A 20,069-nucleotide genomic window follows, 5' to 3' on the forward strand; every position below is an offset into this window, starting at 1 on the left:
AAAAAAGGCAAGCTCGACGGCCCTGCCAGTTGATGCACTGTCCTCCTGGAGGCCTTTAATGAGCATCTGAAGAACGAGGGCTCTTAACAGAGGGTCATGCAGTCTTGTTTGCACTCTCTCCTCTGCTTCAGAGGCTAAATAATGACACTTTTATCACTTAAACCAGCGAGGAGAAGGCCAAACAGAACATTCTCTAACAGTCACTACACACCACAAGCTTTTCTGTTGCAAATTAAAGCAAATAACTGTCCGTTCCCATGGCAGGACAGTGTCCACACTGCAGGGACCAACAAGAGAGCCACTGCTCAGCCTAAAACACTGCACTCTCAGAAAATAATGCACTTTAAGGCAAGGTAATTCCAATAAACTCATAAGGTTACTGCACTGCACACGTGTGGTTTGTAACTTATACAGACACCTTTTATGCCTGTATTGATAACATTATGACTTTGATTTAATCAGAGCATTTTTGGCATTTTAAAAGTTGCAGATCAGTTTTATACTTACTCATTCACGTTACCTTAGCATATCTTGAATATCTCAGGGTTATAGGAGAAACCCTGGAGATATGGAGGTATAAGGGTGGACAAAAGGATGGAGGCTTTAAAGCCAGAGGCTCCTTGCTGTGTTTATGATCTAAAAATAATGATTTTTGTCAGACTGTATTCAGCTAACCTAAATAAATTCACAGCAATACCCCAAATTCCAAGAGTAAAATCATTATTTTACTCTACTCCTACTTCTGTGAGTTTAGAGTGTTTTTCACTGACATTATGTGAGCGTTCACTTGAACGGCACATCAAACAGCGGAATCCCTTATTTTATTTTTCTTGATCATTTAAAATTTTCCAGCTTAATGTGATATTACCTTAAGCAGCGACAAAGACCAAGAGCATAAATTCAGATCCAGCTGAGTAGAAAAGTGCTATATAAGTACAGTCCATTTGCTGTTTTACCTTTTACCTCATAAATGAATTGCCAGCAGAAAGGGTCACCTGCATGTGCATATTTAGCAACAGGAATTATTGTGGTGTCGGGAAGTAAATGCGCTGGTCTGAAAGTTGCTGAATTCAGCTTTGCCGGTGGTTTCGCAGCAAACTCATATGCTGACAAGCTGTTCCAGAGACATTTCTTATATCAGCCTTTCATAAGATGTTTTATGAATCATCTGAAAATGAGCTAATCTTTAATTAGTTTTTTTTTCTTTGTCCATCTTGGAAAGTTGGGTTTTATTCCGGATCCCAGAATTGCATCTCAGGAGTATCGCTGAGCACTGATTATGTCTGCTACCCCTCTTTTTTATATTTTGCTTCCCAGGAGCCAGACTTTCTTCTGATTTCTTAAAGTGGACTTTCAAAGTTTTTCTTTGGACATTCACTATTTTATTCCCACTAATTTTCTCTTCTGTCCACTTTTTCTGATGAATGTTTGTTTGCTTGTTTTATTGTTTTAACTATTTAACAAAAGGCATCTAACTCAAGGAAGAATCCGTGTTGTGTCTGTACATAACAGACAACATAGCAGAAAGCCAATTTTAAATTGTATCCTTAGTCACTAGCAGTCTCATACAAAAACGCATACTTTGTTCCAATTTCTTTAGTTGAATCTACATAAAAATGCCAAAGGTAACACAATTTGTATTTTTTGAGCAACAAGTTGATTCCGAAAGAGCAAAAGAAGAACAAAAGAAAATGTGGCAGGCTTAAAACTTCTTCAGCAGCAGATGAACAGTTTCTGAAATTCATATAGTTAAGAAAGTATTGTTTGCTGAAGCCTCATTAGACACGTTATCAATCAGTGACAACAGGTCTCATGGAGTGATGATTACAAACTTGAAATTATTCATACAAATCCTTGTAAGTAAGTCAGGAGGAGGCCGTGAGAGAGGTACAAACGGGAGTGTCTACAGCCATCTGTAAACCACAGTGGAGGCTCTGTCATGGTTTGGGGTTGCACTTAGAGATCAGGTTTGATCCACCATGCAATACCATATCAAAAGCATCTGACTAGCTATAGTTTCATTTTTCATCATGACAATGATCCTAAACACACTGGCAGCACAGTAAAAGCATACCTGGAAATAAAAACACCCACTGGAACACTATTAGTCATGGATTAGGCTCCCCAGAGCTCAGACCTCAACATTACTGATGGTGTGCGAACATCTTGAAAGAGAACATAGAAAAAAGGCAGCAAACATCCAAAGAAGAGCTTTGAAGGTCCTTCAAGGAGCCTGGAAAACTATTCCTGAAGACTACTTAAAGGAAAGCTTTCCTAAGAGAGTTCAGACTGTGTTGAAGAATAAAGGTGTTCATATCAAATATCGACTTATAAGCTTGTTAGAATTGTACCAACTCCAATTTTGTTTATAAAATTTATAAACTTTTTATAAAAAAATTGCTACACATATTTCCCATCTTACTAGCAGAATATAAAAAATAAATATTTGTCATAGATTTTAAGTTCAATTTAACCTTACCCACCTTGAATTCATAGCGGGCATTTAGACCTTTCTCATGAAAGTAGAACACCAAGAGTGTGATTAACACAGCTAATCCTCCAGTAGGATGTTGAGTGTCCTCCTGGTTGAGTTAACACTAACATCAAGAGCATGCTCACAAGTTTTTTTTTTATTTAAAGTTTTTTATGCATTCTTGTGTGATTATTCCATACCCAAGAGTGTGAATGTACAAGTGTCTGTCTTGTATACACACTCCAACCTAAGCATACTTCTCCATCTCCCTCTGCTGCCTCTTCTTCCTCTCTTTCTGTGTTTTCCTGGCACGCAGATAAACATGATGGGACATTCCTCTGGTTGTGGTGGAAACGCTGAGAAAGCACAGCTGGGCGGGAGAATATGAGGTAATCTCACCCTGGGGCTACTTTGTAAATATTGGTCTTAAATAAGGAGTAAAACCCCAAAAGAGGCACACACACACACACACACACACACACACACACACACACACACACACACACACACACACACACACACACACACACACACACACACACCTACAAGGGTTTATCCCAACTTTGTGTGAGACAGGACAGACCTTCACACAGACACTCATAATGGTTCATTTCCTGCTCTGCTCTGTTATTACTGGTTACACAGGGTGAAATTAATGATAGTTTGTGGTGTGACTAAATGTTTATGGAAGTAAACAGTCGGCGTTTTAGCAGATACAAACTGAGTGTTAAACCAAATCCTTTCCACAAAGTCTGGATGCTCAGTCGAAGAAGGTGGTTTTTCAGCGATTGTATAACTGTGCCGTGAATTTCATTAACGCATTTTGAAGTATTTGTGAAATCAATGCGGAGTTTGTGCTGAGTAAATTAACAGTCGCTCAGCCCCCACAGAAAGAGCATCTCGACACTTAATCCTAACGGATTAGGGGTCCGCAAATCAACATAATTCTGCAGTAAATGTAAGAGGGAACCCTGAAAGGAACATACTTTGTTTCATGTCAGTTAAGAAATCACACATTTCATCAAGTCACACTTCTGAGGGTGACATTTCTTGGTTGTATTTTTACACAGTGATGGCTTCCATATATTAGTTTTTAAGCTGCTCTGGAGCTGCTCTGGAGCTGCTCTGGAGCTATGGCCGCTCCAGAGCAGCCATAGCTGTTCTCACCATGTAAATCTGTCCTCCTCCTCCTCCTCCTCCTCCTCCTCCTCCTCTGGCTGTGTCCTCTGTGTGCTGTAAGAGCATGGCCAAATCTCGCCCACCACCACCACCACTGTAAATCTGAAACTAGACACCTCTCTCTTGCTCTGTTTCTTTCTGTCTCTCTCCGCGTCTCTTTCTCAGGTTTTTTTGTGCTGAACTGTTTCATTGCTTGTTTTCACAACGGTGATTTAATACACATCCATGCCGAGACACTCACCGTTTCTTACTTACAGAGGCACAAAGTTGTTATTCAGTTTGTGTGCGGATTACACTCATGTGCGTGGAAGAATAATTTCACCCACCCTGCAAATCGTGTTTCTGCCAAACATTTCATAACATACTAATAAAGCAAATTTTCAAATTTGAAAATCTGAGAGGGAGGAGAGTCAAAGTGAAAGGGAGGGAGTGAGGAAGATGTGTTTAACTCCTGACCTGTGTGCCTAGTCTTCATTGTGTCACTCTGGCTCTCTGCACATCCTGAAGCTGACTCAACTGTTTACTCGCTCCACCTTCTGCTACATCTCCCCCCTCCCATTGGCCGGACCCTTTAGCCAGCAACCAGTCACGGGCTGTTTAGACAGCTGGGTGGCCATGTGAAAGATAGGGCTCATGCCTTGGACAAACCCTGATACCACATAATATATCTTCTTAACCCCACCCTCCCATACCTCCCCCCTCCTCCAGATCTACACCTCCCATTCGCCAAACCGCTGCATGCCTTCAGTTACTCTGTTCTGAATAACCCTCCTTCTTTTAATCCAAGCTCACTCACCACGTGGCTCCTCTATCCACCCTCACCCATGTCAGCACCTTTCCCCTCCCCCCCTCGCCCTCCCCAGCCCTCCCCACACCCGTTCTGTCTGAGTAATGTCTGTGTTTACTCTCACCCACTCTTTACTGTGTATTTTTAGGGTGCCGTGTTTCATTTGTTTTAAGAGTCATATTCTCAACCTTCAGCCTGTGTGCTCAGATGTCTGAGTTTCCTAGGCAACAGATGTTATTCTTTGATGATGATGATGATGACAACGTAGATAGTAGCAGAACGAGTATGTGCTTCGGCACTCTGGGTTTGCCCTTGTCTGGGTTTGTTTGTATGTAGCTCGAGACATTGTTTTCTCCTCTTTACACCAAGATTATTTATGTGGAACAGGTTAGTAGAAAAACTTCTGAGTGTTTCACAGATTAGGATTTTTTTTGTAGGACAAACAAGCTTGAAAATATGCACAGCACCAAAGAGAAATGCCAGTAACTCTCACACAAATAAATAACATTTTTAATCTCCCAGGGGAACTATTGATAATAGGCAGACCTGCATGAGCTACACCTCTGTTAGCACCTCTGGGCTTCCAGCAAGTTTCATGAGATACAATCATGCAGAAAAAATGTCAAGCAATAACTTGAAGTAATCATTTTCTGTAGGACTATCAGTCTCTCACGTTGTTGTAAAGGAATTGTGGCCCACTCTTTTTTACAACATTACTTCACACCATTGAGGTTTGCAGACCAGTCCTGTGATTTCTTTTTTCCACAGGACTCTACCTTAACATTTAGCAAGGAACACTGCATCAGTCTTTCCGTGTTTTTATGCAGTGTCAGATAGCTCTTCTCTGATACTGCTCTACTTTTCCTGTGTTGTTGATGCATTACAGAACTTTCACACATAGATGTATCCGGACCAATTTGGGGTTCGGTCTTCCAGCATGTGGACTGGAGGAGCAGGGGTTCAGGCCACCTTTTGCTTATCTCTAAGTGCACTTTTGCTCAACACAAAAATATCTGCAGATTTGTTTTTCTTTGTTTTCCATTCAAAAGTATTATATTCACTAAACTGTTTTTTACTCCATATTTGTTTTCCTGGTCATCTGCATCCTATCTGAAGTGTTTCTATCAGTGATTAGATGGGAAGTTTGAGAAGTACAGCTTCACGTGGATTTGCTGCTCCTAGCAAACAGAAGGTTTGAACAGCGAGTTGGTGGGACTGCTGTTCTCACAGGCAAAGCTGTGTGTCTGAAATGACCATATTAAGGATATCCCCTCTCTAAGCCATCACATGGGTACAAAAATAATAAAAACTGTCTGAAACTTAGCTGGAGCTTTTGACTTGCGGGGATTATTTGCACATGCACTGACCTAATTAGTGGAAATGTTGTCTGTGTTTCAAAGGAACATCCGCTGCAAGAGTATATGTATGCATATAAAAGAAAGCATGGAAAGTTTTCAGTGTCACTAGTCTATCACAAATGATAACAGTTCACTAAAAGATGTGTTTGTGCAAGTATATACCATCCGTCCATCCGTCCATCCGTCCATCCGTCCATCCGTCCGTCCGTCCATCCATCCGTCCGTCCGTCCGTCCGTCCGTCCATCCATCCATCCGTCCAGACATCATCCATCTGTCCGTCCGTCCATCCATCCGTCCAGCCATCCATCATCCATCTGTCCGTCCGTCCGTCCGTCCATCCATCCGTCCGTCCGTCCGTCCGTCCATCCATCCATCCGTCCAGACATCATCCATCTGTCCGTCCGTCCATCCATCCGTCCAGCCATCCATCATCCATCTGTCCGTCCATCCGTCCATTCCTCCATCCGTCCGTCCATCCATCCATCCATCCATCCGTCCATCCATCCATCCGTCCGTCCGTCCGTCCATCCATCCATCCATCCATCCATCCATCTGTCCGTCCATCCATCCGTCCATCCATGCATCCATCCGTCCGTCCATCCATCCATCCATCCATCCATCCATCCATCCGTCCGTCCGTCCGTCCGTCCGTCCGTCCGTCCGTCCGTCCGTCCGTCCGTCCGTCCGTCCGTCCGGCCGTCCATCCGTCCGTCTGTCCGTCCGTCGGGCGGCTGCCCATCCATCCATCCATCCATCCGTCCGTCCGTCCGTCCGTCCGTCCATCCATCCATCCATCCATCCATCCATCCATCCATCCGTCCATCCATCATCCATCTATCCGTCCGTCCGTCCGTCCGTCCATCCATCCCTCCATCCGTCCGTCCGTCCGCCCATCCATCCGTCCGTCCATGCATCCATCCATCCGTCCGTCCATCCATCCATCCATCCATCCATCCTTCCATCCGTCCGTCCGTCCGTCGGGCGGCCGCCCATCCATCCATCCGTCCGTCCGTCCGTCCGTCCGTCTGTCCGTCATCCATCTGTCCGTCCGTCCGTCCATCCATCCCTCCATCCGTCCGTCCGTCCGTCCATCCATCCGTCCGTCCATCTATCCATCCATCCATCCATGCATCCATCCATCCGTCCGCCCGTCCGTCCGTCCGTCCATCCATCCATCCATCCATCCGTCCGTCCGTCCGTCCGTCCGTCCGTCCGTCCGTCCGTCCGTCTGTCTGTCCGTCCGTCGGGCGGCCGCCCATCCATCCATCCGTCCGTCCGTCCGTCCATCCATCCCTCCATCCATCCCTCCATCCGTCCATCCGTCCGTCCATCCATCCATCCGGGTGGCAGGGACTGGAGCCTCTTCCAGGATGCGCCCTGGACAGTCTATCACAGTGCTAACACAGAAAGACAGACAACCATTCACACTAAATTCACACCTAGAGCCGGTTTACAATCACCCATTAAGCTAACACTGCTGTCTTTGGACTGCAGGAAGGAGCCGAGGGACTCAGAGAGAGCCCAGGCAGACACAGGGAGAACATTCAAACTCTGAACAGAAAGGTCCTGATGCACCACTTTGCTGCTCTGGGCAAAATTCAAAAGATGGAAATGCTTTTACTCAGTATGAATAATATGAGTGCCTGGGATTTCTTGGAAGTTGAGAGAACACACACTGGAAAGGCTGGTAATTTCCAGTTTTACCTCAGTTCTTGGGAATATACATCATCTTCTGAAAATGTGCTTGCACCATGATGCAGACTTAAAATAAAAGTGAAAGAAGACAAATAATTATGTTGTTGTTTTTGGGGAAAAAAAGAAAAACCCCTCTCCAGCCTGTATGTACACGACTTCATCCTGTTATTAAAGAGATGTTCGGTAGTTGCTGTTGCACCTGTCGCATGCGTTGATCCTTGCTCTTTTCGCACCATAATCATAGTGGCAATGATTTAATAGCTATATTATCTTTCTGCAGTATTTTTTAGTTTTCTGTAATCAAAATTTGTTTGCACATTAGTGTCAGAAGATGGCTCACTGATCAGGAGACAGACTTTTATCTTTGTGTCAGTGTTTCCTGTAAGTGCTTTTCCAGAATTTGGCTCTAATGCACGCATCACCAGCAGTACAGGCCACCCACGTTTCACTTTCTTTTCATCTTACTCCCGTTCCATCTCAGTGTTGCCCAGCAGTGCCTTCAGTCTCCTCTGCAGTTTGACAAGGTCGTCATTAAAATACAATAATAAAACATTTAGTTGCATCCTGGGTATTGTCCTGAAAAGCTACGTGACTAAACATGAGATCATTTTTTCCAGTCCTAATTTTTTTTCCCCCCTCTTGGCTTATTTATTTTTCTGTGGTTTCGGGAGGTTGGGCTGAATGTCTGATGATATGCTGTGTGTGTTCCTCTCCTTACCCCTCCCCTTATAACTCCTCTCCATGTTTGCTTTTCTTTAAATCTATATACAAAAGGTATAAGGAGTGATAAAGATTTATTTTAAAATTCAGCTTGTTTTGTAATTCTCATCTGCTCATATGTTATAGCCTCTTTCTTTTAATTATCTTTGTATCTGCAGATCACCATAATAGCAGCATACTTCATTTTAATCTTAACTGTAACTCCCAGTATGTACCCGTTGTCCTTTCCCTGCTATTTTTTCTCACTGTTTTGGGTGTAGGAGTTATAGTCTGTCTGCTCTGGACACTGTCTAGACGCCTATGAGCCTCCCATTACCTCCTGATTATACTGAGCCCTGGGCAGGCTCTAAGACACTCAAATAAAATCTTTTCTTGCCCTTTCCAAACCTTTTTGGAAGGTGTTTCATAAGATTCAGTTCATATAGGTTGCAACATGTGATGCGTCTCTCAACTATTTTCAGTTAAATATGGCTTCAAATCATTTGCAAGTCATTGCGTTCTTTTTGGGTTAAAAGAAACACATTTACACATTTTTATACTTTCTGTGAATTCGAAAACTGAACATCCTTCATTAAACACTGAAGCAAGAAAATCAGCTAACGCTCAGCAGTCCTGAGTCTTCTTTATCCTATTTTTATTTAATGATGCTCTAAATGTTTGCAAGGCCTTGACTGAAAAAGACAGCATCTGTATGTGACTATATGTTTCTCTAAAACCTTTGAGCATTGATGGTTCCTTTCCAGATGTGCAAGCTGCCAAATCCAAAGGCAGTAATGAACCCCAATACCATCAGAAAGACCAAAGTTAGTCAAAGTTAGTTACCAAAAGTTACCAAAGTTAGCCCTGATAAGAAACGGGATGGTCCCTCTTTTCTTTAATCCAGAGGATGTGGTGTCCATTTTTTCCATGACAGTCATTTTTGGAAGTGTTTCTGAGTCCGCGCAGTGTTTTTCATTTTTAACACTGTGCAGTGTGAGGACCCAAAAATCAAAGGCTTCCAATACTGATTTTTGGGCTTGTCCCTTGAGCACAGAGATTTCTCCAGATTCTCATAACCTTGGTATGATATTATGAATGGTACACAATGAGATATTTTCACTATTTTACACCAGGGTAACATTATTCTATAATTGCCTCTCTAAGATGCTCTTTTTATACTTAATCTTGTTACTGATCAGGTGCTAATAAACATAATACGATTTCCTCCAGCTGTTCCTTTTTTAGTACTTTTTCAGCCTCTTGTTACCCCCTCATGTTGCTGCCATCAAATTAGCTTATTTTTTTTATTAAATTGGCACATTTTCTCAGTTTAAATATTTTGTTTTCTGTTTTATTGTAAAATAAAATACATTCTATTTTTTTATTTACATTTTAGACAGCTTCTCACACAAAACTACTCCCTTGAGCAAAATGTAGTTGTAGACATCTGTAGTTGTGAAGGTTACTACGGACAGGATTGTGCCAAAGAAAACAAACTAAGCATGGCAGTCAAACTGGTCACCAACCATACGCGATGTTTACTTTGGGTGTTAGTAGTGTGTGCGCGTATGCCTGAATATGTTTGTGTGCAGACGCTGATCCCTCGAGAAAGATCTGAACGCTTGATCCTGTGTGACTGTGGTGCGAGCGCGGGCTATTTGCCTACCTGAGCGAGCACAAAAAGCAGAGACGCAAAGCAGAAGTGCCACAAAAAATCTCCCAGAAATGCCTTTGAAAATGCCATAAAGAGATTTCATGGATGTCAGTAGGCCTGTGAGAGATGGGCTTTGATACAAGTCGGCCCTGTCTGAGTCGTGTTGGGAGGATATATGACCACAGTTGCACGGCTCTGACTGGTGGAACACTTAAGGTTTTATGACCTGCTGCCATTTGGGGCTCTGGGATAGAGCAGAGTGCCGACCACATAACTAATTAGACTTGGCCAACAGAGGTGTGTAAGGATGGGGATTTGTGGATTGTGGGTTGTGGATGTGGTGTGTCTGCATGACTGAATTAGCGAGCGAGCCAGTGAATGTATGCCACAGGTTGTGTGTGTGTGTGTGTGTGTGTGTGTGTGTGTGTGTGCATGCATGCACGCATGTGTGCATGTGTCCTGAACCTGGAGAATTGCGTCAGAGCGCCGTTTGTTCTCCATAAAGACTCTACTGGGCCTTTCATGTAGGTGAGGAGCCGCCAGGCCTGGAAACTTTGACACAGGAGATAGAGGCCGGCAGCTAGCCTACACACTCATTAACACTTACACACACGCACACACACATACTCAGATAGCACTCCTATCAAGGCTGACAGAAGTCTATGAAGTATATGAAAAGACAGTCTGGCCTCCTCAGCAAAAACAACACTCCTCCTATTGTCTCATCTCTCCCACCCTCCCTCTTCTTCTTCCCATCCGAGGATCACAAAGATAAATGACCGTGCACAGATATGAGAGTCCAGTTGCAGGAGGGGGAGGTGGTGGTGGTGGGCTGAGGGGTGTCAGAAGTGGAATGTGTGTGAACTGCACACTGCCTCGTATAAATCAGGGAGACAAGTAGGAGAAGGAGGAGGAGGCCAAGAAGGAGAGGTAAAGCAGGAAAAGGGGGCAGTCAGCTTTAGGGAGTGATAGGAGGAATGACAAGAGGAATGAGCGAAGACGGAGGGAGGGGAGGGCACAGGTGCAAAAGAAGTGCACCCAGGCTGGGGTTGGAACTGGGCGAATGAAAGTGAAGACGCACAAAGGAGGTCACGGGAGAACGGATTACAGCGAACAATCACTTGAACTTCTCACATAATTGTTTCTAAATATCTTTAAGATTACAAGTGTTTCGCGTATTTTCACAGTTGTGCAATTTGAGGTCATCCACGGCATTCTGGGAACGCTGTAATGACTGTGTGATTACAAGAATGCAAGATGGTGAAAACTTTTTTAATATGTATTTATATGTATGTATTTTGTGTGTCAGTGTTTCAATATACGAAACACTCGGGTTATTTTGGGTCAACACTATCTACTTACTCACAGATGATAAGTTGTAAAAAATGTCTTTATCAAAGATTTTCTTTTCAAGCCAAGTCATAAAAAATAGGAATTCTGACAACTCGTTAAAGGAACAGCTTGAAATGTTGTGAAATATCCTCCTTCACCCTTTCGCTGAGGTTTGGATGTAAAGGGTTAATGCCGCGATTAAGTATTTAAAAATGTGAACTATTTCTGGGCTTACATTAAATGCTAGGGAACCAGCAGAGACTCCAGGAAGTAGCTGATCCCAGCCAAGAAATAGTCTGATACTCATAATTCTCTGTAAAATGCCAGTTTGTTTTTTTTCCTTTTCATTTTCTCCTACACTTTGGTTCTTGCACAGGTTAAACAAAGATGATATAATGTCTTTATCTGTAACTTTTAGACATGCTATCTTAGCCTGCAGGGTTTCTCACAGTTTTAATGACTGAGTGCCAGTTTAGGAAGCCAACATATACACCTCAAACAGTTTGAGTTAATGTTTTTATTGTGTCTGTTGAGGAGATGATGGTTTATGTTGGTAACTGACATTTTTATGCTGAAATATTTGTTTTTCTTTTTTCTTGTTAACCATTAGTGAGGTACAGTCTTGTAAGACAGAAATTTTTCACGTGACTTTGTGCAGTTCTGTCAACAAGTAGGTCTGTCCTTACTGCTTGCATAGGAATTAAGAAGGTAAGCAGCAGCGAGTGCAGCTAATCAAGTGCACCTAGTTTACTGATCACTAGCAAGTGGAAAACATTCAAGACAATTGCTAATCTGCCAAAGCGGACGTCTCAGCAAATTCATCCCAGCATCAGACCATGCAATGCTCAGAAAAATTACAAAAAATCAAAAAGGTAGAGCTACATCTCAGACTCTACAAATCTCAGTTAGCAAATTAAAATTTAAAATTTATGACAGCACAGTTTGTTTGGAAGGGTTGCCAGAAGAAACCTCTTCTCTATAAGAAGAACATGACATCATGGTTTGGGTTTATAAAGTTGGATCTGAACAAACTACAGGAATAGTGGAGCAGTCCTTTTGGTCAGACAAGACCAAATAAACCTGGCAGTCACTCAGTCGACCATGAACTCCTCTGTGGACCAAAGTATTCAAGAATCAAACTTGAGACCATCTGTCTGACTAGTAAAGCAAAAGGACGATGATTAAAAGTACAGCAATGGCTGAAAAAGAAAAGAATCAAGGTAAAAGTCAAAGTCCAGAGTCTACAACAAAACTTTTGAGATTTTGAGAGATCTCCATTTGGAGCTGTTTGGCCATAATGCACAGCGCCACATTTGGTGAACACCAAAAGCCGAATACAGTAGCAGCTGTCAAGCACGGAGGTGGAGACGTGTTGATTTGGGCTTGTTTTGCAGTGACAGGACATTCTAGAGTCAAATGCGAGACCATCTGTCCGACAGCTAAAACTTGAGCCAGTCTGGTTCATGCAACAGGACAATGTTCCCAAGCACAGCAGTGAATCTACAACAAAAGGACCCATTGCAAACCCTTGATTGTCCTCCTCCAACTAAAGCTCCAACCTGAACCTGACTGAAATGCTGTGGTGGGACCTTAAGAGAGCTGTGCTTAAAAACATCTCTGCAAGCCTCAATAAAATTAAGCAACACTGTGTACAGACAGCTGAAGATTTAAAAGAAAAATGGAAATATTTCGCAAGTTTTTCTTATTAATGTTTTTTTTTCTATTAGTGTATGATTGATAAACAGTTTAAAAAAAGTTCACGATGAAGTTTTGCTGTTGTTTCTTGTCAGACTGGATCCTTTGGATACAAGCAGCCCCTTTTTTTAAAGACCTTTTTGAATGGCTCTCTGCAGTGTTCTCCGATCTGTCCACCCACAAAAGATGCACACACAGATGGTGCAGCTCATGCAGATGACAGAAAAGTAAGATCAGGTGTGACTGATGAAAATGAGCCAAGTTAATCGCTTCCCCTTATCTCTCCTCTTAGGCAGCTTCCGATAAGCTCTCCAACTCTTAGCACCTAACAGCTAATTAGACTCCCCACTGAAAAGCAGGATTTCTCTCCCTCACTCTGTGTGTGTGTGTGTGTGTGTGTGTGTGTGTGTGTGTGAGTGAGAGAGTAAAGAAAACACTTAGATCTTTAGTCTTATCTCTCAGCTTTTTATCACTCGCCTCCCATCGGTCAAAGCAAAAGAGCTTGCTGCAAAACTTTTCACGGCACACTGCAAAAATACAGGAATTTCTGTCTCTCTGAAATCGAAGCGCTGTTCAGGAGTGTGTTTACATAGCACAGGTGTGTCAAATAATCACTGAAAAGTAGACATCATGACAAAATATCAAAATAAAGAACTCTTTAAAGGGGTGAGAATAATATATTTTTTTATTGCCAGCTAATTTCTGCTCTCGGTCAAAGAAAATCCGTTTAAAGACAAAAGGAAGTGAGCGACACGAAAGTAATATTTCATGGCTTCACTGTCACTGTGCCTGATTAATTTCCAGGCCTTTCACTGAATACTGTGGATTTAAGTAAAACATGTTCTCCTTGGTTTGCAGTCACAATCAGAACAATTTGTTTAAGACCTGTATGGAAGCATGAGCCAAAGTCTAGAAGTCAGCTGGGCAGCATTAGTCGTTTGGCTTTTGTTTCTTAAATGCTGAGCAGGAGAAAACATATAAAAACAGCAGCAAAGCAAAAGATGATCAAACCGTCTCTGCTGGTGAGTTTTTGCCTCTGGATTTTTGTCTGCCAGACTGATTGTAAGAAGCAGTTTGCCTCCACCATGTGGCGAAGCCTGGAACTACAAGTGAGGAAAATCTGTCAAGCCCGCTCCTGATCTCTCATTTCCATGTTCTCTTGCATGTACGACATTATGTTTATGAGGCGAGGAGCCAACTTTGGGATAACAGTCAGGCTCTTTAATGATTAAGGCACGTCAGGATATTCCTCCAGGGCCGTCGCTATCACTAACACACTCAGTATGTCCTTGATTATTCCAAATGTTTCACTTAATTTGTAAAGATACCATTTTTTAGGCATGATGCTCTATTTTGACTTTTCTCTTTTTCTTTGGTTTCACCGGGTCGGGATCTTCACTAAAAGATGATGTCACATCGTTTCCTGATTCACGTTTCCTTTTCTTGCTTGGCTTGTCACTAATGTAACCGCTGGAGTCGCTCCCGTGGACCGCCACCTGAGAGACATCCATCTCCTCCTCCTCTTCTTTTATACGTTTTTCCTTCTTCTTTTTCTTCTTCTTTTTGTTGTTCTCTGCGGCTTCATTACCGTTTACCTCATCCCTCATCCCATTCGGCTCTGGTGTTACACCGTTGTCCAGCTGGCATGCAGATATGGTTGGTATCTCTTCTTCTATCTCCTCTTCTTTGACTTTCTTCTTTTTCTTTTTCTTCTTCGGGGTTTCTTGAGAAGCATCCTGGGTGGGTTCTGGGTCCTCCTCGCCTGCAGGCACACTGGTTTCTGTGCCCTCACACATGGCCAGCAGCTCCTGCACCCTGAGGCACACAAAGACAAAAACAATCAATATAGGCCAGCGCCATACCAGCGCTGATGTGAAGGTCTGAGTTGCTCGCCTATCGTTCAGGAGAAAACTGCAGTGACTACTGGTGTGATGATGCTACCGGCAGCCACAAAGCGGCGAGCATACTGAGGCCTTTAGTTTTGCCCCGAAGTTACTAAAATCATCATCACTGATACTGCACACTTGCCTGGTCTTCTCCAGTCGTCCTCTGATTAGCAGCACCCCAGCAGTTTCGGCGTCGAGCGCCGTCACATCAAACTCCACCTCCGATCCAATCCTCGGCCCCGCGTCTCTCCATGTTTCCACAGTAACCAGATTCGGTCTGGGAATGCTGGCGTTGAAGCAGCCGTGCACCAAGCAGCCCACGTGGCTTATTCCCAGTTTATTTACCTTACCCTACAAACAGACGAATACGTGATACACGCTGTTAGTTATTGTATTTTATCAGAGGCAATTTATCACTCCCACAAAATACAGGTACGCCTCAAAGCCCCAGGTTTTAATATGTCACTTGTATATTACAACAATAGTAAACACTGAAAAGTGCAGGTCTCTCTTAACAGACACTATATGTCAGGTAAGGTCCTGTCAGCTTCTCTGCTTCTACTAAATAATGTGAATGTAAATCTCACCCGTAGTTTTTGTCCTTTTTGTGGCTGAAAAACAATAAAGTTGGCTTCCACGTCCACGTGGACGTAGCCGCTGTCGTCGTAAATGTCTCCGAGGTGTCTCACTATCCTGATGTTGTCGTAGGCTAAGGGGACTCCGTTCAGACTGAAAGAGACAACAGTAACAGGGTCATCTCGTGCATTAACAGTTTATTTAAACTGGCAATGCTTTACTTTAATGCTTTTAAAAGCTGACTGGTGTATGAAAGGATTTAAAAAGGCCGCACGCAGTGATTCATGCATAAAATACATTCTGCAGACAATCACACATTGTTGGTACTTTTACCTCTGCAGAGCACCACAGTGGATTCTAAAACAAACAATTAAGATGTGATTCAAGTTCAGATTATAAACTTTAACTCAAGGGGTTTAACAAAATAATTACATTAACTGTTTAATCCTCAAGTTTCAGAGGCTCACAAGTAACAGGACAGTAACAGGTGTTTGTTTTTAGCCAGGAGAGGCCTGCTCTCTCTGTGTTAAACAATAAATTAAGCAGATAAAGAATCTGGAGAATAAAGAATTTTAAACTTGTATTTTGTAGCTGTTCACTGGAACTATCATTATGTGGCCCATAGAGATATCAGTGCACACAAAGATGATCTTCATCAAGCTGAAAAACCAAAGTAAAGCTATAAGACAGAGCAAAATCATCCGTCATCCCGGTGGAGGACGTGTTAAAGCATGAGCACGCATGGCTGCCAGTGGAGCCGGATCACTGGTGTTTATAGATGATGTGACAGCAGGACGACCTGGCGATCGTCTCTGCTCAGATTCAGACAAATGCTGCAAAACTGATTTCACGGTGCAAATGGACAATGGCCCGAAGCACACTGCAAATCACAAACCCAAGGGTTTCCCGAGGCAAAGAGCAGAGACAATCGTCAATGGCCAATGGATCAGTCACCTGATCTCTACTAAATACAGCAAGTTTTCAGTTACTGAACAAACAACTGAATTCAGTTATTGCCCACAAATAAGCAGCAACTGGTGGCTGCAGTAAAGACCTGGTAGAGCTTCTCAAAGAAAGAAACAGCAGTTGGTGATGTGACGTTCATGACTTTTAGACTTTCATTGACTGTAAAGGATTTAAAAACACATTTAAACTGAGTTAGATTGTGTGTCTATGGCTGTATTTTCCGGACAATCGATGCACTGATTTTGTTAAAGTCCCTGAATTAAAGCTAAAAGTCTGCATTTCAGTGACAGCCTCCCAACACCACCTTCTTAACCCCTAAAAGCACCACCTCGTCAGCAGGTCTGTGTCCGATAAAGGACCTAACAGGATGTTTCATGATTAGCTACTAGGTTCTTTTACAACACAGGAGACAGCAACACGAAAACTCAGCGGCTAGAGGACATCACAGCTCGTGTGCGTGTTTGTGTTCGTGGGAAAGTGGACTGTCCGGCTCAAAATGCTTTGTTGACTGGATAAAATCGTCGGCGGGGAAAAAAAGAAGCACCTTTGAGAGAACTTGAGCAGCTCGGCCTCCAGCTCCTCCTTTATCCCCGTCTTCTTCTTGTTCAGATACACGGGCGGCAGGGCGATGTGTCTCCGGTGGGTGTTCATGACCAGACACGAGTAGGGCGCTGACAACAGCTCGGAGGCAGCGGCGAACGACGGGATCGATAACGGGAGAGCGGCAGCAGTGTTTACCGGTGCTGGGGTCCCTTGGGCCGCCTGGTCCGGGACGGACGCGTCGGGAGTTTCACCGGACATTCTCACATGTTTTGGGTTTTCCTCACCATGCTCCAAATTCGCCATGCTGCGTAGAAAGACCGGAAGACAAACAAGAGGTGACTTCCGTTGAACTGCTGTTAAAAACATTTGTTATTGTTGCCCCCTGCTGGTGAAGAAGAGAAGCGCCCTCCACAAACTTCATACTGCAAGCTTATTTCATAGTTTATTTTAGATCCCATTCACTATCTTTAAGTAATGATTGTCAAAAAGTATTGTGTTTAATTGTTTTTTTAGACACAGAAATATTGTAAAATCCTTGAAAGCATTAGAAAATATGAAGAATTGTATAACTCACTGCCCCTTTTGTCTGCAGAGCACAGACTGAATCATCATCAAAACACTTTTACACTCTTTAACGATTATAAATGAGCGACTGCAGACTTAATGGCTGTACATGGCAAGTCTGTGTGCAGTAATGCTTTAATGTTTCCTGGCATAACATGTTGATGGATTTAAATGTTGCATGTGGCCAAACTGTCTGTTAGCTTAAATAATGAATGTCCTATGTAACATGGTGAACTTATTCTGAGTGGCTATTTCATTTTCACATTTTAAATTTATAAATAAAATTTAGTCCTGCAAAGTAACTGCAGCCACAGATAAATGTGTTTCATTTGAGCAAGCACCTGGCGGCAGTGGGAAGGAAGAACTCCTCTTTAACAGGAAGAAACCTCCTGCAGAAGTAGGCCCAGGCATTCACCGGCATCACTTTTAACTTTAGACAAAATTTTAGCAAATTAAAATGAACACCATGCGGCTTTGCTGTTGTAAGTAGCTGTTATGATGCTTACGTAAGTTACCTGATGCCCTTTGTTATGTAATCTACAAGTTCGGCCCTGATAGTCCTAGCAGGGATGCTGTTAGGGAGCTCGTGTGGTAGGAGATGATCTGTATTGATTCTGTATCCCATTCTCACCCGCAGAGCCACATTAAGATCATTAGGGTGACCTGAGGTGTCAATTAGTGCAACTAGTGCAGCGTGTCCAGCCATACACACAGGCATACACTGGAAATATCCTGACACATGCACAGATGAATCTAGTGTTACTGTTTTCTGACAGGGCAGCACCGCAGGAGGTCACATGATTCAGCGTTTCTCTCTCTTTATCACACACACTCTCACAGGAATCGCAGACCCGGTGCTCTGTTAGGAGCCATGGCCCTTTCCTGTCTGCTGTCACGGTGATAAATAGTGCATGGTTTCTTAGCTCCCTGTGGCTTCTGCTGCTGTGGGCCCCAGTCAACACACAAACATGCATAAATGCACGCAGATGCACACACATCTCTGTTTGGAGCTTCTCTCTGGAGTTGGCAAACACTGTAATGAGGTGCTGAGCAGCAATGATGTTGTCAGAGCTTATCTTCATAACAGGTCACAGCTGTGTTTGTGTGCAAGCATGTGTGTGGAGGAAACAGGTTTTTATTGCTCTTCCTCCTCTGTGAAGCATTTTAAGCTTGCAGGTCTGACGTGTGCTATGAAACTGATTTACTTTGTCACTTAACTTTACGACAAGTGTGGGAACCCTGAACAGCATCATCATTGCCTTAAACTGTGGTCTCATAAGAATGCAGTGGCTTTCTGAATTGATGATGCTATGAAGGACTGGAACTGCCAAAATCTAAAATTCAACCCAACAAATATATTATTGTCATTATATCCATGGATATCAACATGGATATTGTGATTTTCTTTGTATTTAATTCAATCTCTATAAATTCCCCTGTTATGTATTTTTCAATATAACTTCCCTTGTTATTTACTGATTTTATCATTATTTAATAGCTTAGTTATAAAAGAACCATACTGGATAAAGAAATTAAAAATGTTAAATATATTGGGGACAAATGTGGTAGAGGAAATAGTGCATCAGTACATAGTTTGTAAATAACTCAATAAATAAAATGGCACATAAAATGAAAGAAGGACAAGTATAAGGCATGCGTTTACAAGAGAAAATAGACAACTGGTGGATGGTATTACACAGGGATTACATGAAGATGTGGGACCTATGGGTTCTTTGACACCCAGCATTTAGACTAACATCAAAACTACTTGAACTTCAGTGCTCCAACATCCACAAGATGCAACTACTATTGCAATAAGTGACTGATGAGGTATAACACAAAAAATATGGACCATCATGGAAGGACAGGCACTGCATGGTATGTACCACCGGCAGATAGAGGAAGTGGCTGAAATCCAGAAATCATACAAGTGGTAGACAAAGCTGGACTGAAAGACAGCAACAGCACAGAGGCACCAACAATGGCAGCACAGGAACAAGCTCTAAGTACAAGATCCATAGAGGGGGTCTACCACACCAGGTAAGACCACAGGTGCAGGCTGTATAAAGATGCCCCTGAGACAATCCAGCACATAACAACAGGATGCAAGATGCTGACAGGCATGGCATACGTGGAACGCCATAACCAAGTGGCCGACATAGGATACAGAAACATCCGTGCTGAGTACCACCTTGAAGTCCCAAGATCAAAATGGGACACACCCCCTGGGTTGTCGAGAATGACCAAGCTAAGATCCTGTGGGACTTCCAAATACAGACAGACAAACTGGTGACGGCTAACCAACCAGTAGTGGTGGACAAACAGAGGAAGACGACTGTATACCGAGTGATAGCAATTTGGAAGAAGGATCACAAGAAGCTTGAGAAGTACCACTGGCTGAGAGAGGAACTCTAGAAGATGTGGAGGGTGAAGGTAACAGTGGTCCCAGTGGTAATCGGATTACTCTGTGCAGTGACTCCCTGAACAGGGCGAGTAGGTCCAGCAGATCCCAGGAACAACACCCGAGATCTGTGTACAGGAGAGCACAGTCCTAGAAACAGCAAAGGTACTGCGCAGGACCCTCAAGCTCCCAGGTTCTGGTAGAGGACCTGAGCTTGAAGATAGCCCACAAGGTGTGAGATGGTTGCTCTGTGTGTGTTT

At 43.1% G+C, this 20,069-nt stretch overlaps 1 protein-coding gene across 1 annotated transcript; it reads right to left on the reverse strand.

The window, feature by feature from the left end:
* Positions 1 to 13,540: 13,540 nt before the first annotated feature.
* polr1f (RNA polymerase I subunit F) lies at positions 13,541 to 17,179 on the reverse strand. Its single transcript, XM_084920051.1, has 4 exons — positions 16,846 to 17,179; positions 15,347 to 15,488; positions 14,902 to 15,110; positions 13,541 to 14,688 (listed from the first exon to the last, which is right to left on the reverse strand). The coding sequence occupies exons 1-4, from the start codon at positions 17,145 to 17,147 to the stop codon at positions 14,208 to 14,210; spliced, it is 1,134 nt and encodes a 377-aa protein (XP_084776177.1). The 5' UTR covers positions 17,148 to 17,179; the 3' UTR covers positions 13,541 to 14,207.
* Between the last annotated feature and the right edge of the window lie 2,890 nt (positions 17,180 to 20,069).

The sequence above is a fragment of the Perissodus microlepis genome, chromosome 22 (assembly GCF_051167445.1).
Source record: "Perissodus microlepis isolate ML-2025 ecotype Zambia chromosome 22, ASM5116744v1, whole genome shotgun sequence".
NCBI classification, from domain to species: Eukaryota; Metazoa; Chordata; class Actinopteri; order Cichliformes; family Cichlidae; genus Perissodus; species Perissodus microlepis.